We start from the raw sequence: 27,006 nt of genomic DNA on the forward strand, positions 1-27,006 counted from the left end.
AACAATCTGAGACCCACAGGGGCCATTTGGGAAGCCATCATTAGTACAGAAACACTGACTGTGGAGAAGAAGACTAGTAAACTAGGGGGAACTTGGCTGTTCTAAAGGTACATCAGAAAATTTCAGGTGACTGGCCAAGTGAGGTAAGAGTGCAGAACTACTACTACCTCCTCCTCCTCCTCCTCCTCCTCCTCCTCCTCCTCCTCCTCCTCTTCCTCTTCCTCCTCTTCCTCTTCTTCCTCTTCCTCCTCCTCTTCCTCATTTTCCTCCTCCTCTTCCTCCTCTTCCTCTTCTCCTCCTCCTCCTCTTCCTCTTCCTCCTCCTCTTCCTTCTTCCTCCTCTTCCTTCTTCCTCCTCTTCCTCTTCTTCCTTCTTCTTCCTCCTTCTTCCTCCTCTTCCTCCTCTTCCTTCTTCTTCCTCCTCTTCCTCCTCTTCCTTCTTCTTCCTTCTCTTCCTTCTTCTTCCTTCTTCTTCCTCCTCTTCGTTCTTATTCCTCCTCTTCCTTCTTCCTCCTCTTCCTTCTTCTTCCTCCTCTTCCTCTTCTTCTTCTTCCTCCTCTTCCTCTTCTTCCTCCTCTTCCTTCTTCTTCCTCCTCTTCCTTCTTCTTCCTCCTCTTCCTTCTTCTTCCTCCTCTTCCTTCTTCTTCCTCCTCTTCCTTCTTCCTCCTCTTCCTTCTTCTTCCTCCTCTTCCTTCTTCTTCCTCCTCTTCCTTCTTCTTCCTCCTCTTCCTTCTTCTTCCTCCTCTTCCTCTTCCTTCTTCTTCCTCCTCTTCCTCTTCTTCTTCCTCTTCTTCTTCCTTCTTCTTCTTCTTCTTCTTCTTCTTCTTCTTCTTCTTCTTCTTCTTCTTCTTCTTCTTCTTCTAATCCCCTCCCCCTCCTCCTCCTCTTCTTCTTTTAATGTTTATTCATTTTTGAGAGAGACAGCACGAGCCAGGGAGAGGCAGAGAGGGAGCCACAGAATCTGAAACAAGCTCCAAGCTCCGAGCTGTCAGCACAGAGCCCGACAAGAGGCTCAAACCCACAAACCATGAGATCATGACCTGAGCCAAAGTTGGGTGCTTGACCAACCAAGCCACCCAGGTGCCCCAAGGGTGCAGAACTTCTTAAGATCCGCAGACTTGTGTAGCACCCATAATGCAAATCCAAATAAGTGTTTTATGAATTCCTATATCCTTCCTGAGCTGTTCACCTCGTGGCTGTCACCACACAAGAACTCTGACATTGAGAGGATAGAGCTCATGGTCTGGAGAGTGGTTTATGTGAATAACCAGAGTTTCTAGAGGATTGCATAGTCATGGCCTTCATTACCCCATTTCGGGTAGCCACCAAGGAAGTCTGTCCTTTTTAAGGGATGGGGAGACAACATGGTTGAATTAATATGGGTTTCTTAGATGTCTTGGCTTTCCAAGAAGAGCCAGATATGCAGATTTTTATGTGGCTTTTGGTTTTATGTTAGAAGCCATTTGAAAAAAACATTTTGGTACAAAAGCAGTTTGACAAAACTTTATGTGGGCTATATACGTTCCCCTGTGTCCTTCCATGAGACCTGGGGGGAGAAAGACCTGGAGTTTTCTGACATGAGAGGCTTCAGCATGCAGTATACATCCATACTGCTTGGTGGATGAGAAGGCATTGTTGCTGCCTCCTCTTCGCGGTGACTTTTCCTAAAAGCCTAAAGGAAACAAGGAATGATAGCCACATCAGAGGCAGAACCCAAGACAGGCTTGCAGTCATCAAAATTTGCAGTAGGGCTGCTCAAGTACTCTCCAGCAGAGATGTTTGGGGGAATCCCACTCCGCTCAGACCTTCCTTCCTGGATGTAAGAATTATCTTTAATCAACATGGAGAACTCATGTGAGATCAGAGTTAAAGGCCAACTGAGCCACAAGAGGATCAAGCCTTCCAAGCAAATAGGGTAGGATAGACACTGGTCATCTCAATCCTTTGTACACTGTGTGGATGGCCATGGTTAGATTCCATAAATGGCCCCCAATTCATGGGTGAAGAATTCTTCTGTGGGTGAAGAATCTTCCTTAGAACAGCCTGGTCTCCTACTGGGGCTCAGTACACAGCAGCCAGTCTGTTGGAGAAGGAAGATTTTTGCCAGCGATGCCAGAACACTCCAGGCAAAGGCCTCATGGCCCTAACCTTATAGCTGTTCTGGATACCAGCCTGTATGGGACCTAGCAGTTACAGTGCTTTCAGTCCATTATCAATCCACCACCACCACACATTCTGCCCTCACTAGTGATAGCTCTTCTCTGAGCTCTGTCCAGTAGTAGTTCCCTGCATTTGGACCTTTGCCCTGTGACCTCCCCCATGAGGGACACCCTCTACAGTCTTCTCAACCTCTCCCAACTTTTCCTCTCCTCTAAGTCTGCTGTACTTTTCCTCCTCCAATTTGGTATTAGCTTCTCTCTTCTCTGATGCCTGAAGCTTTGGCCTGACGCCAGCCCTCTGCTACCCTTATGTTTTCTTACATGGTTGTACCCACAGGTGCAAATGTTTCAAACCTCAAGGGTATATTTGTCTTTCTGAAATCATTGATCTTGAAGACTAGTGCTAAACAAGGTGTTCTTATCATTTTAAAGGTCACATGACTTAGCTTGGGCTGCAATAACAAAATACCATAGACTGAGTGGTTTAAACAACAGATACTTATTTTGTTATAGTTCTGGAGGCTGGAAGTCAGAGATCAGAGTGCCAGCATGTTTGGGTTCCGGTGAGGACCCTCTCTGTGGCTTGCTTTCTTGCTGTGTCCTCACATGGTGGAGAGAGAGGAGAGTGTGACCTTTCTTCCTCTTCTCACAAAGGCAACAATCCCATTATGGAGCACCACCCTCATGACTCATCTAAAACTAATTACGTCCCAGGGGCACCTGGGTGGCTCAGTGGCTTAAGGGCCCAACTTCAGCTCAGGTCATGGGCTTAGGTCATGATCTCATGGTTCATGGGTTCAAGCCCCACACTGGGCTCTATGCTGACAGCTCAGAGCCTGAAGCCTGCTTTGGATTCTGTGTCTCCTTCTCTCTCTCTGCCCCTCCCCCACTCGAGCTCTGTCTCTCTGTTTCTCTCTCTCTCTCTCAAAAATAAATAAACATTATGGGGGTGCCTGGGTGGCTCAGTCGGTTGGGCATCCAACTTTAGCTCAGGTCATGATCTCACGGTTTGTGGGTTCAAGCCCTGAATCGGGCTCTGTGCTGACAGCTTGGAGCCTGGAGCCTGCTTTGGATTCTGGGTCTCCCTCTTTCTCTGCCCCTCCTCACTCACACTTCATCTCTGTCTCTCCTTCACATATATATAAACATTAAAAAATTTTTTTAATTAAAATAAATAAAAAAACATTAAAAAATAAATAAATAAACCTAATTATGTCCCAGAGCCCTCTTGTCTAGATACCATCACTGGGATTAGGGCTTAAACATATGAAGTTCGGGGACATGCGGACATTCAGTCCATAACATCTATGGAAGGAAAGTGATTCTTTATGACCAGTATATGAAGTGCTAAGTCTTCAGGGTCACAGGACACAGTGTCAGTTTTATAGAATAAAACCAGTTGGTGACAGTGGTGAATATTAACACAAGGCGTGCCTGGGTAGCTGAGTCGGTTGAGCATCTGACTTTGGTTCAGGTCATGATATCAGGGTTCATGAGTTTGAGCCCCGCATCGGGATCTCTGCTGTCAGTGCAGAGCTCGCTTTGGATCCTTCTCTCCCCCCTCTCTCTGCCTCTCCCCTGCTCTCACTCTCGTGCTCTCTCTCAAAAACAAAACAAAACAAACCAAGAATATTAATGTTTATTATTTATTTTTCAGAGACAGAGTGTGAGCAGAGAAGGGGCAGAGAGAGAGGGAGACACAGAATCCGAAGCAGGCTCCAGGCCCAATGCGGGGCTCGAACTTACAGGCTGTGAGATCATGACCTGAGCTGAAGTCAGACACTTAACCGACTGAGCCACCTAGGGATGGCTGCTCCTTCATTTTATGAAGGGAAGGATAATAGCACAAATTACTTTTGTCTGGCATCCTCCACATTTAATAATTTGAAAGCACTTTTATCTACCAAATTGCAGATAAAAGAAAAAGTTAAAATTGACAAAGTGAAGATGCCACCTTCTTAATTTTATTATAAAAGTAAAATGTTTCAATGATTTATCAATTTTCAAGAAAAAGACTCAAATTTTAGCACAAAATATAGAAAACAGCCTTCACAGATATTTGGCTGCCAGGATTCTAAATATAAATGATTTTGCTGAAGGGCGCCTGGGTGGCTCAGTCGGTTAAGCATCTGGCTTCCGCTCAGGTCATGATCTCACGGTCCATGAGTTTGAGCCCTGCGTCGGGTTCTGTGCGGACAGCACAGGCCTGGAGCCTGTTTCGGATTCTGTGTCTCCCTCTTTCTCTGCCCCTCCCCTGCTAATGCTCTGTCTCTCTCTGTCTCAAAAATAAATAAAAACATTTTTAAAATTTTTAAAAAACAAATGATCTTGCTGAAAGCAGACAATTTCTAGTAAGTGTTATGAGAAGAATTAAAGAACATAGTGATATATTGGGGTACCCATGGTGTCTTAACCTTTTATGTATCACTTTTCTCACTATAGCAGCTTGAATCCAGCAACTTTCTTCCCCAACTTGAAGGGGAGAAACGTCTCCACTATTTGGACCTCTGTTAGAACATTAACTACATCTTTGTAAAAGGAGATTTCAAAATGGAGCAAACAAGACTGGCTAAAAGGTCTCTTTTTAAAACAGAGTCAGGTGGTGGGGGGATGTGTGTGTGTGTGTGGGGGGGGGTTACTCACAGAGCTGGATGTCCTGGTGGACCTGATGTGAAATTCCTGTGAAACAACAACACTTTTAAATGGTTTGCTAGGATTATTTACGTATTGAAAGTTTCTAGTTATGCTTTTCTAAAATCAATTAATTAATTATTTTTAATTTATTTAAATCCAAGTTAGTTAACAGTGTAATAATGGTTTAAGGAGTAGAATTTAGTGATTCCTCAGTTACACATAACACCCAGTGCTCATCCCAGCAAGTGCCCTCTTTAATGCCCATCGCCCATCTAGCCCATCCCAACCCACCTCTCTATAATTATGCTTTTAAAAAATACTAAAAATAAAGGTTCAAGCTGCCAAAATACATCACATAATTAATTGATTACATTAAATTAAACAGGATCAGGCATAAGGGAGGAGAAACTTATGCACATCCTCACTGGGGAAACCATGAACTTAAAATTTTTTTTTTTTTAGTCAGCTGCAAGCTCTCAGCCTGGACTTAATTTCCTCCTCACCATGACACCTGAATCACCCATATTCTTCACTTCAAAAAAAGCCAATGTGATTTAATAAGTTTCAATCCCTCCTTTGCATATTAACTCTACCAATCTCAGTTAACCTAATTTAAATCCCTGTTTTGCCTAGAGGAACTGAACATTTACTACACTCCTACCTAGCTTTTTGCCTGTATAACTCTACCCCTTCTTTGTCTTCTTTAGGATCCAATTCAAGTTTATATCTGAGTCTGTGTCTCCCAAATTGGAATTCTCATTGCCCAAGATATGCTTATTTTCTTAAATTTTCAGTGAATTTTTGTTGGTTGACATCTTGTACACAACTTTTTTTTTTTTTTACATTTTTAATTTATTTTTGATAGAGACAGAGCACAAGTGGGGAGGGGCAGAGAGAGAGGGAGACACAGATCCGAAGCAGGCTCTACACTCCGAGCTGACAGCACAGAGCCTGATGCGGGGCTGGAACTCACAAACCGCGAGATCATGACCTGAGCGGAAATTGGATGTTTAACCCACTGAGCCACCCAGGCGCCTTGAATTTTTTTTTTTTTTAATGTTTACTTTTGAGAGAGAGAGAGAGCGCGAGCAGAAGGGCAGAGAGAAGAGGAGACAGAGAATCTCAAGCAGGCTCTGTGATGACAGCAGCGAGCCCCATGTGGGGTGAACCATGAGATCATGACCTGAGCTGAAGTCGGACTGACGATCAACGACTGAGCCATTAGGCACCGCCCCCCGCGATCCGCCTTTTTAAAGTTTATTTATTTTGAGAGAAAGAGTGCACGCAAGTGGGGGAAAGGCAGAGAGAGAGAGAGAGAGAGAGAGAGAGAGAGAGAGAGAATCCCAAGCAGGCTCCACACCATCAGCACCATCAGCACCCAGCCCCATGTGGGGCTGGAACTCACAAACCAAACTGTGACATCACAACCTGAGATGAAATCAGGAGTCAGACACTTAACCGACTGAGTCACCCAGGTGCCCCCCGAACTTTTTTAGACTCTTTTGTATAACCTCATTTATTTTTTTCTTGATTGTTCATACTTAAAACAGAAGCCAAAGTTTGCCCAGAAGGCTATCACAGATCATTCATTTTTAGAAAATAAGTCTTGGGGTGCCTGGGTGGCTCAGTCAGTTAAGCGTCCGACTGCGGCTCAGGTCATGATCTCACGGGTCGTGGGCTCGAGCCCCGCATCAGGCTCTGTGCTGACAGCTCAGAGCCTGGAGCCTGTTTCAGATTCTGTGTCTCCCTCTCTCTCTGCTCCCCCTCCCCCCACTCGTGCTCTGTCTCTGTCTCAAAAATAAATAAACATTAAAAAAAAAAAAAAAGTCTTTCCCAGAAATTCGGTTCACATTGATGAATTAATTGCCCTCATCCACACCTGCCAGTAGACAAATAACCAGAGAAAAAATAGTAATACTGATAGTATGTATGCTTTGAGGCATGACTTCAGTATGATTTGGAAAATGCTCTACTTATGGACCTCTATAGGAACCCATATAAATAAGAGACCATTACAGAACTTTTGATGCTCTGCTACAACTAAGGAGGTAGCTGTAATAAAAAGTGGACTTTTGCAAAACTGTTTCATGCTATTACCTATAATGCAGAGTACCAGCAAAAATGGATTTATTCAGTAATAGCAGACAATTATGATTGATTAGAGCAAGCTGTGGCAAAACTTTATCCAATTCTGGAGATCAAAGGAAAGGAGGCTTTTTTATATAAGAAAGGAGAAGTTAGGAGGGGCTGTTGTAAACCAAAATTCCATTGGGGTAAACTGGGAGCTCAAAGGTGTAGTGTCTTCTCATTGGCTGGATTGTTTTGTTGTGTTTTTTTCTCATTGACTGGATTGTGACTGTCTCTCATGTCTTTCTTAGGCTGGGCTTTTGCCAATGTCAGGAAGGAAATCCTCCTTTCTTCTGCTGGAATGATGAACTACTGGTTTCTTCCTGTTGGGTCTGCCATTGATGACCAGTGGTAGGGCATGAGCGTCCTCTTCCTACCTCCCAAGTCCATTTTATAAGGTTTCCTTTATAAATGCTCATATTTACCCCTTTTGATCAAGATCTTTCCTTAAAAGCATCACAGATCAAGGATCAGATTTTAGTGGTTTTGTCACTCAGTGCCAGAAAAAGGACCTTTCCTGGTTGTCATGTCCTAAGTTGGAGGGAAAGTGGAAACCAGTTGGAAACCACTGAAGGCCACATTTGAGTTAACATGAAAGGTTAGGAGGGAGAACTTCCAGACACTTCCCATCTATAATATAAATTTACCAAGATCATAAATATTGGAGATCGTCTCTTTATTGGGTACATCGTTCTTACAAAAGTTTGACCAGCAATGATATACAAAACTTAAAATTATTAAGTTTACAAAACAGAGGAAGTAACGTGATAATGCCAAATTGTATGATAGTTCTAAACCAGGACCTTAGGTCTGAAAGTAGCCAATTGAAATATTTATTGGCACTCTTTCTGACTCAGGGGAGTAAAGCTCTCACTATGGAGGCATACCTGGAGTGTGTATCCTCCTGGAAGTCTCCAATTAAGAGAGGCCATGAAAACAGAAGAGTGAATACTGCAGGAGCACATTGAAAGAACTAACCAAGTGAATTTGGGAAGATACAGTGCAAGTATAAACATGAAGCAATAGTTGATCAACTTTTTGCAAAACAGCAAAGTTTCAAAGATGTTTTAAAACAGTATCATTATCTCAAAAGAACTGTGTGGAACCAAATATGTTATTGATAATACAGCCTATAAATTTTAAATTCAGAAACCATGAATTTCAGTAAGAATCTCTGAATATCGGTTAATAGTTCATATTAAAGAAAGATTTTGTGAAGGGACGCCTGGGTGGCTCAGTCAGTTAAGGATCTGACTTCAGATTTCAGGTCATGATCTTACAGCTCATGAGTCCAAGCCCCACATCAGGCTCTATGCTGCCAGCTCAGGGCCTGCTTGGGATTCTGTCTCCCTCTCTCTCTGCCCCTTGCCCCCTCAAAATAAAAAACTAAACTTAAAAAAATATATATGTGTGTGTGTGTGTGTGTGTGTGTGTGTGTGTGTGTATACACATATATATGTGTGTGTGTATATATTTTTAATATATATATATATATTAAATATAAATTTTTGTGAATTCTGAAGCTTCTAACCCTTCAGAAAAAGCAAGAGAAAAATTAATTTGTCACAGGATCACAATGAGGCTGTTTCCAAAAGGCCATAGTCAAAACAAGAGGTTTCCCCTTTCGTGAGGGCTTGGAAAATGCAGACAGGGGTCCTTTCTTCCCGTAAAAGAGAGAGAAGAAGCAACAGTGAGAAAAAATGCACGCAAGATCCAAACATCTTGGGAAAGTCGTCTCATCAGATGTTGTCTGCTTCACTTTGGGAAATCTTTACTTTCAGATTAATAGGTGGTGTGCAGGTCCAGTCGGGGTTGGTTATTTCTTTAGCTCCATCATGTAAATCCAAGAGTCTATTGCCTGGAGTTTGGTGGCACAAGACTTGGTGTGAAGTTCCTGATAAGGGCCTTTCCAGTGAGGCAGTAGAGTCTTCTGGAGCAGTCTTTTCCTGGTTGTAAGGTGTGATGCTTAAGGTCATCGTCTCCCGGGAGCACACTGTGAAAAGATGGCTCTACCGAAGCATGGTTACTTTTAATAGAACCAACTAGGCTTTTACAATATTGAAGTATATGTTCTTTGTTCTTTTATCAACTGTGGATCAAAGGAGGCATAGCCAAATGCATTGGCCATCCTGTGACTATCTCAGAGGGTGAGTCTGTGTTCCCAAAGGGGTGGATCTGAGGTTTAGAAGGACTAACAACTATGCTTTCAGCCAAAATATTTGGAAGACCTCTGTAAATTTTGCCAATTGACTCTTTTTTAAAGCATATTTATTCATTTTGAGAGAGAGCATTGTCAGCACTGAGCTCAACATGGGGCTCAACCCACAAATCGTGAGATCATGACCTGAGCTGAAATCAAGTCAGAGGTTTAACCGACTGAGCCACTCAGACTCCCTACCAATTGAGTCTTAACCATGCTGTTAGTGCATTCAGTCAACCCTGAGGATTGAAGATGGTATGCTAATGAAAGTTTTGTAAAACCAGCTAAACAGTGCAGACTTGTCAAAGCACCTGTCCAGTGAAATGGGTTCCCCTCGCGCTAGAGAGTTGGAGAGGGATTTTCCCAGGTAGGGATAATCTCTTCTGAAACAATTTTAGCCATGGTAGAATGACTGACCTGTCTACAAGGGAAAGCTTTGATCCAGTGAGAAAACATACAAACCATGATTAAAATATATTTATATCCACAAGATGGGGAAGCTGTATGAAATCCATTTTTTTAACAGGTTTCCCTGGATTATACTTTGGACAGATGGGATGAGTGAGGTAGGTACTTTGTGAGACCTTATTAATATTTCCCAACCAAAATTGGTTCATGAATGTTGTCATTTTCTCAGTAAACCAATGGTTTGATGCATGTACAGTTGTAAGTAGGGAGAATTTTAGAATTTCTGGTAGAGCTGGATTGTTATTTGCTCCAAACCAAAGTTCTCTATTACTATTGAACCAACAATTATTAGATTTTCAATACTGTTTTTCCTTTGGGTGTCTCTGATCATTCCTCACCACCCAAATTATCACTTGGGATAACATCTCTTTGGACCAAGACAGAGGTTTGGCTACTGGCCTCCTCGCAAGCAGCATTTTTGGTGGAAATATCAGTGAGGCGCTTTCTTTTGGCCTCCAGGGAGTTGAGTCTGGAATGCCTGGAAAGCTTAATAATATCCAGAGCAGCTGGCAAAGGTATTGCATCTAATAAAATTTGGACATAGGAGTCATTTTTAATTTTATCCCCATTGGAAGTAGGGATATATTGTTGTTTCCATAATATTCAAAAGTCATGAGTTACCCCAAAGGAATACTGACCATGGGTATAAATGCTTGCAGTTTTACCCTTGACTAAGGGTACACAAAATACACACACAAAATTAACATAAAAATACACAAAAATAAACTCAAAATGGATGACCTAAATATGAGGCAGAAACCATCAAAACCCTAGAGGAGAAAACAGGCAACAACCTCTTTGACCTCAGCTGCAGCAATTTCCTGCTCAACACATCTCCAAAGGCAAGGGAAATGAAAGCAAAAATGAAGTTATTGGGACCTCAAGATAAAAAGCTTCTGCACTGCAAAGGAAACATTCAACAAAATTAAAAGGCAACCGACAGGATGGGAAAAGATATTTGCAGATGACATATCAGATAAAGGCTTAGTATCCAAAATCTATAAAGAACTTACCAAACTCAACATCTGAAAACAAATAATCCAGTGAAGAAATGGGCAGAAGACATGAATAGACATTTTTCCAAAGAAGACATCCAGATGGCCGACAGACACTTAAAAAGATGCTCAACATCACTCAGCATCAGGGAAATACAAATCAAAACCACGCTGAGATACCACTTCATGCCGGTCAGAGTGGCTAAAATTAACAACTCAGGAAACAACAGATGTTGGTGAGGATGTGGAGAAATGGGAACCCTCTTGCACTGTTGGTGGGAATGCAAACTGGTGCAGCCACTCTGGAAAACAGTGGGGAGGTTCCTCAAAAAACTAAAAATAGAACTACGCAGGGCGTCTGGGTGGCTCAGTCAGTTAAGCATCCGACTTCGGCCCAGGTCATGATCTCCCGGTTCATGACTTCGAGCCCCACGTCGGGTTCTGTGCTGACAGCTCAGAGCCTGGAGCCTGCTTCAGATTCTGTGTGTCCCTCTCTCTCTGCCCTTCCCCCCACTCGTGCTCTCTCTCTCTCTCTCTCTCTCTCTCTCTCTCAAAAATAAAAACATTAATTAAAAAATTTAAAAAAATAGAACTATCCTACGACCCAGCAATAGCACAACTAGGAATTTATCCAAAGAATACAGGAGTGCTGATTCATAGGGGCACATGTACCCCTATGTTTATAGCAACACTTTCAACAATAGCCAAATTATGGAAAGAGCCTAAATGTCCATCAACTGATGAATGAATAAAGAAGATGTGGTTCACATACAACAGAATGCTACTTGGCAATGAGAAAGAATGAAATCCTGCCATTTGCAGCAACGTGGACGGAACTGGAGTGTATTATGCTAAGTGAAATGTCACTCAGAGAAAGATAGATATCATATGTTTCCACTCATATGTGGAACTTGAGAAACTTAACAGAAGACCATAGGGAAAGGGAAGGGGAAAAAATAGTTTCAAACGGAGAAGGAGGCAAACCATAAGAGACTCTTAAATACAGAGAACAAACTGAGGGTTGATGGGGAAGGCAGGGGGAGGAAGGGAAAATGGGTGATGGGCATTGAGGAGAGCACTTGTTGGGATGAGCACTGAGTGTTGTAAGCAATGAATCACGGAATCTACCCCCAAAACTAAGAGCACACTGTATACACTGTATGTTTGCCAACTTGACAGAAAATTATATTTAAAAAAAAAAGACCTAAGTTATCATATAATCTAGAGCAGTATAAGGTGATATGTACCAGGGATGAGTAAGTTGAAGGCTGGACAAATCCATGACAAATGTCCTATGTAGGGTCAACAATGTCCATAAAAAAGATAAATCTCTGATGGAAGTCCTCGGGCCATCCCTCGTCAGAGATGGGCCCCCGGACAGGAAGGGTCAGGTCCTGTGGGAAATGGGCAACCAGGGGGCTGGATCTGCAGTTACCTTTGGGAATTTTACTTTGCTGCATGGAGAGGAGATGGGGATGAACCTCTGAATGTGGTGGCATCCATGAAGGGTGACATTACACTACAGCAAATCCAGTTGCTCTTCTAGGTCTCAGACTCCAGGTCCGCCCAGTGCAAACTACGGGGAAATGGAAATATTAAAATTAATCATTAGTACTGACAGAGTGATAGATACATAGATTAGTGGAACAAAACAAAGAACCAAATGAACCCACACATAAAGGCCCAACTGATTTTTGACAAAGATGCAAAAGAACTTAAATGGAGGAAGAATATGCCTTTTAACAAATAAATGGTAATGGAGCAAATGGACGCCCACAGGTAAAATATAAGTAAATAAACAAAAATTAAACCTTACCTAAATTTCACACCTCGTAAAAAAACTCACTCAAAAGGAATCATAGATTTAAATATAAAACAAAACTATAACATTTTAAGGATAAAATTTGGGGGACTTAGGATCAAGTGAAACGTTCTTAGACTTGACCTTAAAAGCACAATTCATAAAAGGAAAAAATGACAAATTGGACCTCATCTAAGTCATTTTTCTTAAAATGAGAAAATTCCAGGGGTGCCTGGGTGGCTCAGTCAGTTAAGCATCTGACTCTTGATTTCAGCTTAGGTCATGATCTAACCCACGGTTCGTGGGTTCGAATCTTGCATCGGGCTGCACTGGCAGCGTGAAGCGTGCTCAGGATTCTTGCTTCCCCCCCTCTTTGTCCCTACCCCACCCCCAAATAAATAAATAAACATTTTTTAAAAATGAGAAAGCTACAGAGGTGAGCAGATTAGTGGCTGCTGGGGGTTAAACATGAGGGGGTTGTTATAAAGGAGTAGAATGAGGGAAGTTGTCGTGGTATTTCAGCAGTTCCATATCTTGATTGAGGTGATGTTACATGAAGTTACACGTGATAGAACTGTATAGAACCACACACACGTATCTGTGTGCATATATAAACTGGTGGAATTTGAATAAGCTCTGTGGACTGCAAAAAAGTAGAATCATTAAATATTAGATTAAAAACAAAGTCACAGGGTAGCCTGGGTGGCTCAGACGGTTAAGCACCGGACTTTGGCTCAGGTCATGATCTCACAGTTCGTGGGTTCAAGCCTCGCGTTGGACTCTGCTGACAGCTCAGAGCCTGGAGCCTGCTTCAGATTCTGTGTCTCCCTCTCTTTCTTCCCCTCCCCACTCGCACTCTGTCTCTCTCTCTCTCTCTCTCTCTCTCTGTCTCTCAAAAACAAATAAACATTAAAAAAATAAAATAAACAAATAAATAAATAAAAACAAAATCACAGCCACACAAAAGAAACTGCCATGATGACTAAAAGCCATGATAACTTCCTTTCACTAGAAGGTAAAGGCCAATTGCAGAGTCACTTGAGTTCCCAGTAGACAGACATGACGACAAACCCAGAGGTCCTGAAATGCAGAGAACCAAGGGGGAGCTCAGCTGATACCCTAAAGGATGTCCTTTCATAGCCCCTGTCATAGTTGCCAGTTGTATGGTTTCTTGAGGGATATCTGTCTCCCCATGTCTCAGTCCACCATAGACCAGGTAGCTTACAAACAACAGAAACTTATTTCTTGCATTACTAGGGGCTGGGAAGTCCAAGATCAGGGTGGCAGGAGATTCAGTGTCTGGTGAGACTCCAGGAAGGAAGGAAGGTGTTCTCAGGGGATCTCCTTTCTGAGGGCACTAATATAATTCATGAGGGCTCCACTCTCAGGACCTAAGCACCTCCCAAAGGCCCCATCTCCAAATATACCACACTGGGCATTAGTTTTTAATCCGTGAATTTGGGGTGGGGGACTTCAGTCTATATCCCCCTACTAAAATGTCAGCTCCATGCCCTTATGTGTTTCTTCCCTGATGGGCAAGTTCAGTCTCAGCATACAGTAGCAATTCACATAGCATGAGATAAATATGTAAGCGGACTCAGGTAACTTACTTGAGTGCAGAAAGAAGGATTTACTACCTTTTTCTATGGTGTCCTTCTCTCTCCCTCCTCAGAGTCAGCTGTGATGATGGGGCTGTGGTCTGAGCCCAGCACAGTCCTGCAGGGCAGCCAAATACTAGCTCAACAAAAATTCCATTTCCTGGGGTGCTACTGTGTGTCAGGCCCTGCGGCAGACACATTTTATCTCAATATGATGTGCAATACAGAGATTTAATGTGCAAACAGATCAGAGAACAGGGCCATAGCAGAGAATGGTTGGAATTCGAAGGAAATGAAATAGGGAGGTGACAGAAAGCTACAACCACTACTTCTGAGGTGGTGACTCCAGGGGAAGAGGATTCTGGACAGAGGCAACTTCAGGGCAGAGGCCTCAGGCAGGACTGAGATGGTGCATTTGAGAGCGAGGAGAAGACCCTAACCCATGCTGGAGGAGGAGGGCATGGAAACCAGGTCATGCAGGCCCTGTAAGCTGGGATGAGTTTGGTTTGTTCTAAACCAAATGGGAACCACAGATGGACATGCTGCTCTGAGGGAGGCCTGGGCTGCATGTGGTGATACTGGTGGAGGGGGCCAGTTTCTTTGTGCAGGTACCATGCTGCTGAGAGCTTCTGGAGCGGGGAAGGGCAACTCAGAGAAGGCAAGTGAACACTTGATATACCTTCAGGTTGGTGGAATCTGAGCCTCATGTCTGACATGGCTTTGATCTGTCCGTGGGTACTGTACCCCAGGAGGCTCTGCCCTGTGATATCCTTGGCAGGAGTAGTGGGGGGAACCACTGCAGGGAAGGACTACATGTTAGGCAGAACTCTTTTCCTTCCAGGGCACTTAAACCCAAATATAAGTGGTTTTGCCAAAATAAAATTATTGATTCATTCATCAAGCTCACAGGACAGCTTTAGGCACAACTGGATGCAGGGCTCAGTGAGATCAAAAGGGCTTGTCTCTTATCTCCACTCAGCTGCCTCTTTTGGCTTAGTTTTCAGGCATGCATCTCTTTAAAGAGGAAAAGTTGCTGCTGGCAGCCCCAACTCCCAAATCCTGGTGCATGAACTCCAGGGTCCACAAGAGGGTTCCCCTTTCCTCACAATTCCTTGCAAGTCCTTTGAATGCCTCTCATTAATGCACCTCAGGTCACATGACCACCCTTGACCCCCATCATTATAGCTTTGGGTTGAATATGCTCTGATGACCAGGCCTGATGCATATACTCAGTAAAAACTTGAATGAGTGAACGAACAAGTAATTACTGGACATACTTACTTGTTCACTGTTAAAAGCCAACTTTTCTTTAGGCTCTTCTCCATTTCTCCCAGTAAATTAGCTATATTGGTCTGCTTAGGGCTTGAGGTGCTAAATGATTAAGTTCCAGAGCTTGGCTTAAAAAATGAAAATCACCAACATTAAGGAGACTTGTTATGAACTGAATGTGTCTCCCAAAATTATGTGTTGAAGTCCTAAACTACTATCTGATGGTGCGGAGATAGGGCCTTTGGGAGGTAATTAGATTTAGATGAGGATGGGTCCTCCATTACAGAATCAGCATGCTTATAAGAAGCATAGAGACACCAGAACTTTCTTTTTCTCTACTATGTAAGGACACAGCAAAAAGATGGCCATCTACAAGCCAGAAGAGCTCTCATCAAAGAATCAAATTGGCCCACACCTGGGTCCGGGACTTCCCAGTCCCTAGCACTGGGAGAAATAAATTTCTCTTGCTTAAGCCGCCCAGTCTCTGGTATTTTCTTATAGCAACTGAACAGACTGAGACACTCACCAAGAGATGAAGGAGGTTCCCCTTATGGGCATCTGCAGAGCAAGATGGTGTCTGTTCTCATGAACCAGTTCACAGAGTCTTTTAAGACAAGGTATCAAACTGAGAATATTCAGAATTTCAACCTTGCTCTCCTGCTTAATTACTATGGAGACACACACATTTACTCCTATCACCAAACTGTCTTGTTGACTGTGAGAAAATAAACAGACACCTGCCCTGCTGACCGGGGACCAAACACGTCACATAGCACAGTGAGAAAAGAAGTACTATGCCTCTGTAGATGAACTTAAAAATCAAGAAACACACTAGTCCCAATCTCAGTGAAGACTTCTATGTTGCTAAGTCTTTAACAAACCCAAATGTATCCCTCAATTTCAAACGTGCAGCAGATGTAATCGTGAGGACAAACTTAGGGGTAGCACTGGGTTTGTGTCCGGCCAGACATCAAAGCACAGAGAGGGCAGAGAAAGAGGAAGAAGGTCACTCCAAATGAGGAAGTGAGGGGTCTCAAGAAGAAATACTATCTTGGTTTAACTGTGGAAGGGGTATTCTTGAAAGAGAGGCTGGGGAGGCATTCCTGATAGGCTGAGGGCACATATAAAAATGCCCAGGGGCACAGAACTGCTGGGTGGACTCCAGAGGAGAGCTACCCCTGGCTGCGGGAGAGGGCAGTCTCAGGGCAGCCAAGACAGAAGCTGCAAGGATGGGCTGCTGGCACTGGCTTTCCAGGTGAGATTTGAGCTAACTGATACCCAAACTGATACCCTGGGCAAGTCAAAGGGTCAGAGCCACCAGGAACCATTTGTCTCAGATGTTCCAGCATCACCTGGAAAACATTACCCTTCACCCCCTCCCCAGCAGGTTGGCTGCTATACAAGCAACCCCAATGGGAGACCAGAAAGCTGGTTCAGAGGACCCTTCACCCATGTGCTCAGGGCCATCTGATCTAACCAAGGCCACCCATACAAGGTACAAAGGATTGAACTCTAATGACTGATGTCTACCCTACCCCAAGAACTGAGCCCTACTTGGTTCAGCTGGACTTTAACTCTGCTACAACACAGACCAACCCCCACCCCCACCCCCACCATGCTGCAGGCAAACAATTACTATACGCAGGGAGTAGGGCCTGAGTAGGCCTGGAGGTGGGCATATACTTCACAGTGTTGGGAAGAAACTGAGCAGACTGGCCAAAAAGTCCCCTGACTATAAGCCTGCCTGGGCTTCTACCCTGTTTCTACCCCCAGCCCTCCTGCCATCAGGGGTGGGGGAGAAGCATCACTCCAGTTATGGGAGGCAGCAGTCATTTCCAACCCCAACACATGGTAATGGCTGAGCACTGTGGCTCAAAGCCCCTTAAGCCTAGGGTCACCATTCTCTCTCCAACGTGCTTCAAACTAACATTCTCTTCTTGACAGGAAGCATAACTTTTGGAACAGGGACACAGCTACAACCAACATACAAGTTTTGCTGAACTGACATTTTATTGACCTTTGGGAAATTAGTTTCCAAAATTTTTTAAATCAAAAGACCCCACAAACCAGAGGATACGGGTCCATATGTTGGTTCGACCACTTCTTTCCTCTGTGCCCTGGCACACTGGCAGCAAAGACAATGAAGGCCACAGTATGCAGAGACACTAGGAACATTGGCCACATCCCAGGACAACAGGATCTTCCTTCTCTCAGGACCAGAGTGATGGCCATGAGGTGAACATCCTGCTATCCCCAGTAAGGCAACAAAAGTCAAAGACCCCTTACCACAGAAGCCAGTCCTTCTATTCATGAGCCCAGGTTTGTTCTCAATCTCTTCACACACAGTGATCAGAACCCCCAATATTAAAGATGGCTTAAACAATAAAGCTTTTATTACCATACATTCCAGGGAAGTGTGAGACAGTCAGTTCCAGGGTCGGATAAATCCATGACGGGTACCATGCGTAGTGTAAACGATGTCCATGGAAAGGATTAACCTTCTCTGGAAGCCCCCAGTAGACACAGCTCAGCTACTCTTGACCAGAGCTTGGTCGCAGGCACACCTGAACCAGTTGGAGGGAGCAAATGAGGCCCATCACGGACTCCACCACTCATGATTCTCTCCTTTAAAGAGTGGCGACCATGGAGGTCTTGCTGTTCCAGAGCACGTTGCGGTGCCTGATGCACACCCTGGGCACCTGCCAGGTGGTGGAGCTGAGATGGTTTGTATCACGGAAACTGGCAGCAACTTAACACTGCCAACAGCCTAGGCAGGTCCAAGTGCAACCTAGCTCCTGAAAACTTCCCACACACCTGCCACCCCAGCGCATGTGTTGGGGTGTGCCAGGTTTAGCTTTCAAATGGCTACTCTCCTCTCCTTTCTGAGTGAGGTTTTTCATGTTGAACAAGGTGCCAGCCCTAGCTACAGGCTTTCCAACATCCCCTGTCTTCTTATGGCCTTTCTCCAGTGTGGACTTTCTTGTGCTGAAGAAGGGTAGAACTATGTTTGAAGGCTTTCCCACATTCTGTACACTCATAGGACCTCTCTTCAGTGTGGAACTGCTGGTGCCGATTGCGGTAGGACCTGGTGGTGAAGGTCTTCCCACACAGGCTGCACTCATAGGGCCGTTCTCCAGTGTGAACTTTCCAGTGCTGATACAGGCCAGAGCGGGTCACGTAAGTTTTCCCACATTGCTTGCACTCATAAGGCCTTTCTCCAGTGTGAACTCTCTGATGAAGAATGAAGCTATGGTTGTATTTAAAGAACTTCCCACATTCCCTGCACTCATAGGGCCTTTCTCCAATGTGAACTTTCCGGTGCCGAATGAGAGTAGACAGAACGCTGAAGGCTTTCCCACATTCGCTGCACTCATAAGGCCTTTCTCCAGTGTGAATTCTCTGGTGCAGAACGAGTGCATCTTTGCGGTTGAAGGTTTTGCCACATTCATCACACTTGAAAGGTTTTATGCCCGTGTGAACCTTCTGGTGCTTCCTCAGTTTAGAGGGATAACTAAAGGCCTTTCCGCACTCAGTACACACATGGGATGTTTCTCCGGTGTGGATTTTTTGGTAATTAACATGGGTGGATTTCTCCTTGGGGGCATTTCCACCTTTTGGACATCTAAAGGGTCTCTCTTTGGGGTGGGTTACCAGGTGGTCAAGGAGCGCAAAGGCCTTTGGGAAGGCTTTCCCGCAGTCACTGCACTTGAAGGCCTTCTGTGTGGTGTGGACTGCCTGCTGCTGTTGGCTACTGCAGCTGGGTTGGAAGGCTTCTCCATGCTCGGTGCTCCTGTGTGGCTTCCCCTTGCTGTGGGTGGCCTGGTGCCGGAGAAGACCTAAGGTGGTAGGCACGTCCTTCCCAGACTCCCCAAGCAGAGAGGGCTTCTCTGACAGGTAGACTCCGTAACTCTTCATCTGCTCTGTAGGGGTTTCCCCATCCTTCAGGCTACATGGACAACCTGAAACATAAAAGCCAGTTACCGAGAGCTGGATTAGAGACAGGAGGTACCTACATCACAAACACACATCAGACATACCAGAAAGCAGTCCACAGAATTGCCAGGAGGTTGCCAGAAGTCTGGGTGAGAAACGGCTGGCCCAGTAGAACAGGGCTCTGCCAGATCACAGAGTAGGAAAGACCTCAGCAGGGATGAGAACACAAAGATGGGAGCAGTGCCAGGGGAAGAGGTGAGGCCACCAGGTCACTCCTTGCAATGTGTTTCAAGTAGGGCCTCCACTGCTGGTGACAGTGGGCACTGTGAAGAGGATGTGTCTGCACAGGTGAAAAGGCAGCTGTAACAGAGTAGCTGGTCTTGAAGTATTATTTAAGGATGTGTGCACATCTCAAGTCACTAGTAGCTCTACACTGGTGTGGAGAACAGGGAGGGGGGTCATCTAGGTCCTGAGAGTCATGGTAGGGACAGAAATCACATACTGTGTCCACAAGGGAGAGGAAAGGTGGGAATAGTGTGTGGTCACTGGCCTCAGTACCAAAAAGCCAAAGCACACAGATGAGCAGCATGCTGTGAGCCCATCACTGAAACCAAGACATGTCTCAGCCCTACTCACCAAGACCAGGACCCCTCCTGGCCTCAACTCTGCTGACCAGAGTCAGGTCCACCATGCTGGGAACCCAGAACTCTTCTTCACTCTCCAGCTGGGCAACCACATGGCACCTTGAGGATGCAAATCCTGGGAGGGAGAACGGCAGTAAGAGGCCAACCCAAGCCAAGGCTTACCCACTCCATCCCCCACCAAAGGAAGCTCATGTCACCATGGCAACCATGAAGGAAACAGAGTATTAGAAAAACAACATCCTCGGGGCACCTGGGTGGCTCAGTTGGTTAAGCGGCTGACTTCAGCTCAGGTCATGATCTCACGGTTCCTGAGTTCTAGCCCCACGTCAGGCTCTGTGCTGACATCTCAGAGCCTGGAGCCTGCTTTGGATTCTGTGTCTCCCTCTCTCTCTGCCCCTTCCCTTCTCATGCTCTGTCTCTCTTTTCCTCTCTCAAAAATAAATAAGCATCAAAAACATTTAAAAAAAAGAAAAGAAAAGAAAAAAACATCTTCTGCACAATTAAACATGTGTTAAGCAGGTAGACCCCATGTTGTGTTTTACCATAATCTTTTAACAGAGCCTCCCATGAAGTAAAACTGACACAACTTAAGTAAAAAATAGACAAACGATAATAGTTGGAGAACTTTCAATAATGGACAGAATCACTAGGAAGAAAACAAATAAGTATACAGCACTTGAACAACACTAAAAATCAACTAGACCTAACAGACATCTATAGAGCATGCCACAATACAGCAGCAGAATGCATATTCTCACATGCTCACATGCACATGGAACATTCTCCAGAACAGACCACTTGATGGGAAATAGACTTTTGAGGACTGAAATCACACAAAGTATGATCTCTGACCACAAAGGAATTAAAATAGAAATCAACAACAGAAAGAAATTTGGGAAACTCACAAATTTATGGAATTTAAATACAACACTCCTAAATGACCAAAAGACAACTACAGAGCACTCTGAAATGAATGAAAATGAGAATACAACATGCCCAAAGTAATGGGACATAGCAGTCCTTAGAAAATAGGAAATTAGAGCTATACACACCTCTGTGCTGTTTCACTTCTAACAATCTGACACCAAAAGTGGGTAGGTACAGGGCAGGTGTTCCACACCACTTCTCCAAATCTCAGACATCAAGCTGGTGTCCAAGGATTCCATTCAATTCTCATATTAACTACCCAGAGTCAGCGTCAGATCCCACAGATTAAGGGCTCAGTCCCACAGGACTTCTGCTACTTCAGACATCAGTTGAAAGTCCCAGACCTCCCACACTTCTGACCAAGTGGCTATAAATCAGGGATTCCCACAATTATTGATCCCTTCTCAGGTTCAATAGTTTGCTATAATGGCTCACAGAACTCAGGAAAAGAGTTTACTTACTATACCAGTTTATTATAAAATATAGAACTCAGAAACAGCCCAATGGATGAGATGCAAAGGGCAAAGTATGCCAGGGTAGAGATGGGGGTGGAGGTTGACGAAGTAGAGGGTTAGAGGCATTCACGCCCTCTGGTGGTGCCACTTTTCCCAATAACCCAGAAGCTCTCTGAAGCCTATTGTTTAGGAGTTTCTATGGAAATTTCATTATGATGTATAATTAATTAAAGCATGGGCCACTGGTGATTGGTTCAGTCTCCAGCCCCTCTAATCTCCCTGGAGGGTAGGGTTAGGGGACTGGGAGGATAGGGGGTGGGGCAGCTCAATTTTTAACCTTCCAATGGTGCCCTAGTCTTTCTGGTGGCTACCCCCTATCCTGAAGCTATCTAGGGGCTCCCAGCCACCAGCCATCCCATTAGCACACAAAAAATACTCATCATTTCAGAGATTCCAACAGTTTTAGGAGCAGTGCTAGGAAGTGGGAACAAAGACAAAATATATATTTCTTTTTATGTCACAGCACCCATATTTAAAAAGAGCTCAGGGGCACCTGGGTGGCTCAGTCAGTTAAGCATATGACTCTCGATTTCAGCTCAAGTCATGATCTCATGGTTCGTGAGTCTGACCCCTTGTCGGGATCCTGGCTCACAGTGTGGAGCCTGCTTGGGCTCCCTCTCTCCCTCTGCCTCTCTCTCTCAAAAATAAATAAATAAACATTTTTTTAAAAAAATTTTTAATGTTTATTTATTTATTTTTTGAGACAGAGAGAGACACAGCACGAATGGGGAAGGGTCAGAGAGAGAGGGAGACACAGAATCCGAAACAGGCTCCAGGCTCTGAGCTGTCAGCACAGAGCCCGATGAGGGGCTCGAACTCACGGACTGCGAGATCATGACCTGAGCTGAAGTCGGACACGTAACCGACTGAGCCACCCGGGCGCCCCTAAATAAACATTTTTAAAATAATTTAAAAAAATTAAAAGATCTCAAACCAATAGCCTAACTTTAGTCCTCAAGGAACAGGAAAAAGAAAAACAACTAAACTCAAAGCTAACATAAGAAAGGAAATGGTAAAGAACAGAGATAAATGAAATAGAGATTAGAAAGAGAGAATCAGTGAAACCAAAATTGGGATCTTTGAAAAGATTAGCAAAATTGAAAAACTGCTACCTAGACTGACAAGAAAAAAATAAAAGAATCAAATTATTAAAAAGAAAAATGAAAAGGGGACATCACTAACAAAATTACAAAATAGAAAGTTAAAAAAAAAATTTTTTTAACGTTTACTTATTTTTGAAAGAGAGACAGAGTGTGAATGGGGAAGGGCAGAGAGAGGAGACACAGAACCTGAAGCAGGCTCCAGGCTCTGAGCTCTCAGCATAGAGCCTGATATGGGACTTGAATTCACGAACCATGAGATCATGACCTGAGCCGAAGTCAGACACTTAACTGACTGAGCCACCCAGGCATCCCTAGAAAGGTTTTGTTTTTTTTTTACATTTATTTATTTTTGATAGAGATGGAGTACAAGTGGGGGAGGAGCAGAGAGAGAAGGAGACACAGAATCTGAAGCAGGCTTCAAGCTCCGAGCTGTCAGCACAGAGCCCCACGCGGGGCTCGAAACCACAAACCGTGAGATCATGACCTGAGCCAAAGTCAGACACTTAACCAACTGAGCCACCCAGGTGCCCCACCCCTAGAAAGGGTTTTAAGAAAATACTATGAACAACTGTACTGTATGCCCACAAATTAGATAACTTAGATAAAACAGACAAATTCCTAAAAAAGACACAAACTACCAAAACTGACTCAAGAAGAAACAGAAAGTCTGATTATATTTAAACAACAACAAAACTTCCCCCATGGGGGTAAGAAAAAAAGTCAGCCCAGAGGGCTTCACTGATGAATATTAACACTGAAATAAAAATTTCCACCAATACTTGACACACTCTTCCAGAAAACAGTAGAAAAGGGAACATTTCCCAACTCATCCATTGAGGCCAAAGTTACCCTCATACTCAATTAAAAAAAAAAAACAAAAGACATTATGAGAAAACTACACACTGGTATCTCTTACAAATAAAGATGCAAAACTCTTCAACAAAATACTAGCAAAGCCAATCCAGAAATACATAAAAGGATTATAAACTACGACAGAGTGAAAAACGTCCTAGTAACACAAGGTTGAACTATGAAAATCAATTACTGCAATACTCTGTGTTAACAGAATAGACGATAAAAATCACACAATCATCTCTTTTCTTTTTAATGTTTATTTATTTTTTTATTTTGAGAGAGAGAAAAAAAACACATGCAAGCAGGGGAGGGGCAGAGACAGACAGACAGACAGACAGACAGACAGAAAGAGAGAGAGAGACAGAGAATCCCAAGCAGGCTCCACACACAGCACAGAGCCCAACTCGGGTCTTGATCTCATGAACTGTGAGACCATGACCTGAACCAAAACCAAGACTCCGACACTTAACCGACTGAGCCTCCCAGGCCCCTGCACATGATCATTTCCATACTCATGGGAAAGTACTAGACAAAATCTAATGACCTTTCATGATAAATGCACTCGGCAAACTGAGAAAAGAAGAGAAATTCCTCACCTGAAAAGGTGAGCTGCAAAAAACCCACAGTGATTATTAGTGAAAGACTAAATGCTTTTCCCATAAAATTGAGAATGAGACAAGGATATCTACTCTCACTAATTCTATTCAATAAAGTACTTGAGGTTCTAGCCAGGTCAGTTAAGCAAAGGAAGAAGTAAAGATATCTCTATTTGCAGATGACATCACACCACATATATGGAAAATATCAAGGAGTTCACTAAAAAAAAAAAAAAAAAAAAAAACTATTAGAACTAATAAATGGGTTTAGTAAGGCCACAAGACACAAAATCACTATACAAAAATCTATATTTCTATACACTAGCACTGAACAACCTAGGATGAAGTTAAGAAAACAATTCCACTTAAAATATCATCAGAAGGAATAAAATACCTAGGAATAACTTTAGTCTTATATGCTGAAAGCTACAAAACACTGTTGAAAAAAGTTAAAGACGACTAAATAAATGGAAGGACATTTCATGTTCTGAATTGAAAGATATTAAGTGGCAACACTCCCCCAACTGAGCTACTGATTCGAATTCATGGCTCAAGCTTGGACCAAGGAGGACCCTATAAATTTTCTTTTGGAGAAAGAAGGTAAAACCCAGAGCACAGAGAGGCCATGACTTCAGCAGAGTCACAGAGACAGTCAGGGCCGAGTGGGATTTGTTGGGCAAACTGTAAACTTCTGAACCCCAAGCCCTACTACAGGAGGCCGTGGGGCAACAGCTATTGAGGCTGCTAACAAGGCTGCTCAGAGAGAGGCAGGGGAAGAACACACAGCCCATTGCCAGTACTCACAGCACCAACCACAGGGAACCTGGGAAGGAAGCAGCCTCTGTGGTGGGGTTTTAGGATGAACACAGCTTCCTATGGGTAAAAGGCAGAGGCGGTCTATTAGGAAAGAGTGTGAGAGACTTACCCAGCGAGCCAATAAGTGCAAAGTTCTCTAGCATCACATCACGGTAAAGGCTCCTCTGAGTCAGATTAAGGAGCCCCCACTCCTCCCGGGAGAAATACACAGCCACATCCTCAAAGGTCACCAGCCCCTGTAATGATGGATTGAACTCAGCCTTAGGGGTCAATAGTGGGCAGACAAGCCAACCAAAACACAGACAGAGGAACACATCTAGGCCCTTGATCAGTGTCCCAAGGTCCTGCCTCATCTCTCACTGACATCAACTTTCCCTTTGAGCCCCAAACCCCTACTCCCACTCGACACATACCCTCTACCTCCCTCCTCCTAAGACTCTTACCTCAGAGGATTGCCAGGGCCCCCAATTCCATTGGTGCCTCACTCCTCATGTTACTATTGGACTCTGCATCCTGCCCACAGCAACAACAGGCTGGTGACCAGATAGATGCCATCTATGTCCCCAGCCAGACACACAGGTCTCACCCTATCTCCTGCTAGCCAATTCCCTCTAAGTCCCAGAGATCGCCTCCCAGAGACAAGCAAACCTAGGCTCACCCTTCTGTCTTAGGTCCCAGACCCTTCAGTTTGCCCCCGGTGTCTGACATGCACAGAACTCTTTGTACCACAACTTGATAGAGCTCCACACCCCAACACAATCTCACCCGTTCAGCCCATTGGCAACTCGCTGTACTTCCCTTACATGCCCATCCTGCACACAGTGTCTCCGGTAACACCACTGAGAGCAATCACAATACCATCCTCACTCAGTCCAGCCCCACTCCTCCATGGCTCAGTGTTAAGGGCATCCCCGCCTCCGCACTCTGCACTGAAGACCTCCCTACCCAGGCCTGTCCCTCGCTTCAACTCTCAGCCGACCAGACCACACATGGATCTCCAAGACCCCTCTTCCACCTCTGCCTTTGACCAGGCTGCCCCTTCACCTGCACAGCCTTCCCCGCTTCTCCTGAGCTCATTCAGAACCCGACCCACTGGGTGGGGATCAGGGCTGTCAGAGCCTCTGGCACCTTCCACTTACCAGCGCCTCCTCGGCCATCGGAAGCTGTGGACGGAGCTTGGCTGCGATAGGCGCCGAATTCCGGTCTACTCAGCTCAAATCCGTACCTACCACCCCGCCTTGGGCGCAGGAACCTCCAGCCGACCGCGGAACCTTCGAAGCTAGGTCTCCTCCGTGTAAAATGTGCTCAAAGACCAGGGAACCGCCCGCGGGAGGCCCTGACCCTCCGGCACCCGTTCCGCAGTGGGCGACACCGAGTCTTAGAAAAATGGGGTTATTTCCGAGGGTCACGGCGCGCGCACAGGCGCGACGAGGGTCCCCGACCCTCTTCTCGGCAACGCGGCTCTCCAAGTGCTGGTCTCCAACCACAGCTGCAAGAAGAGCACAGCTAGAGCAACGCCGGAAGTCCGACCGCCTCCAGACGCCTTCATTAACTTAGCTCCAGCGTCACTTTAGGGCCTCATTTCCCAGCTCCCCTCGCGGTGCCGCTTGCTCGTTGCCAAGGCGACAGGGGAGGGCGCTGCTGTCCGTTCGTACCGACGTAGCCAATGACGGCCCCAGAGAGGAGCTTTTCCGCGTTCCGTGGAGGTGGGACTTCCGGCGTCGCCCTCCTTCGGAACCACGTCCGGCAGGCGGACTGCGTAACTGGGCGGAGGCGGGAATTTGGGAGGCTCCTCCGAACGGTGGAAACTGGAATATAGAGGGCCTGAGAGGAGGCTGCGCGCTCTGTACGCGGCTTAAGCTCGGCAAGTGTTTTTGGCGGTAAAGAGGCGTCACCTTCGGGTCTCACCTCCGTCAAAGCCCATCCGCGCCCGCCGCCGCCCAGGAGTCATCGCCCCGGACGCGGTGTCTGCTTCACGGAGCAGGAGACGGAGCTCAGAAAAGCCTCTCCAGCCTGAGTTCAGTGAGGAGCTGGGGACCAGCGGCCAGGGAGCCTTGGCAGGAGGAGGAAGTGTTGGAGAAGATCCGCAGTTGGACTGTACAAGTGTTGAGTCTGGTGGTGCCTGGGCCACTGGACTCAGGCAGGTCTGGGGTACCGGGGATGGGTCTGGAACATGCTCAGGGGACAGTAGGCTGGTAGCCTGCCCCGTGTAAGGCCATAGTCAGGTAGGGGGCCTTGTGGAGGAGGGTGAGCGCGTTGTTGAGGATGTCAGGGAGAAAGGTCCTGGGCACATCAAGATGCGAGGCTAGCAGGAGAAGGACCCGGCTCCTGGATGTCGTGCAGTGGATTCAGATGCACTCATCCTAG

The 27,006-nt window shown here is 45.1% G+C and overlaps 1 protein-coding gene across 6 annotated transcripts; it reads right to left on the reverse strand.

Annotated features, from left to right (window-relative positions):
• Positions 1-872: 872 nt before the first annotated feature.
• Positions 873-26,449, reverse strand: ZNF584 (zinc finger protein 584). 6 transcript variants are annotated; one of them, XR_013552416.2, is made up of 7 exons: positions 25,779-26,448; positions 24,749-24,875; positions 19,820-19,942; positions 17,649-19,209; positions 12,018-12,158; positions 4,802-4,837; positions 873-1,671 (listed from the first exon to the last, which is right to left on the reverse strand). XR_013552416.2 is itself a non-coding variant. In XM_060627385.3 (4 exons), the coding sequence occupies exons 1-4, from the start codon at positions 25,794-25,796 to the stop codon at positions 18,203-18,205; spliced, it is 1,275 nt and encodes a 424-aa protein (XP_060483368.1). In that variant the 5' UTR covers positions 25,797-26,448; the 3' UTR covers positions 13,269-18,202. The 6 variants fall into 6 exon arrangements, 1 of the variants encoding a protein (XP_060483368.1); XR_013552417.2 differs by lacking the exon at positions 873-1,671 and adding an exon at positions 2,455-2,759; XR_013552418.2 differs by lacking the exons at positions 873-1,671; positions 24,749-24,875 and adding an exon at positions 24,628-24,696 and having other exon boundaries at positions 2,440-4,837; positions 25,779-26,449.
• Positions 26,450-27,006: the final 557 nt, after the last annotated feature.

The sequence above is a fragment of the Panthera onca genome, chromosome E2 (assembly GCF_046562875.1).
Source record: "Panthera onca isolate mPanOnc1 chromosome E2, mPanOnc1 haplotype 2, whole genome shotgun sequence".
Lineage (NCBI taxonomy): Eukaryota > Metazoa > Chordata > Mammalia > Carnivora > Felidae > Panthera > Panthera onca.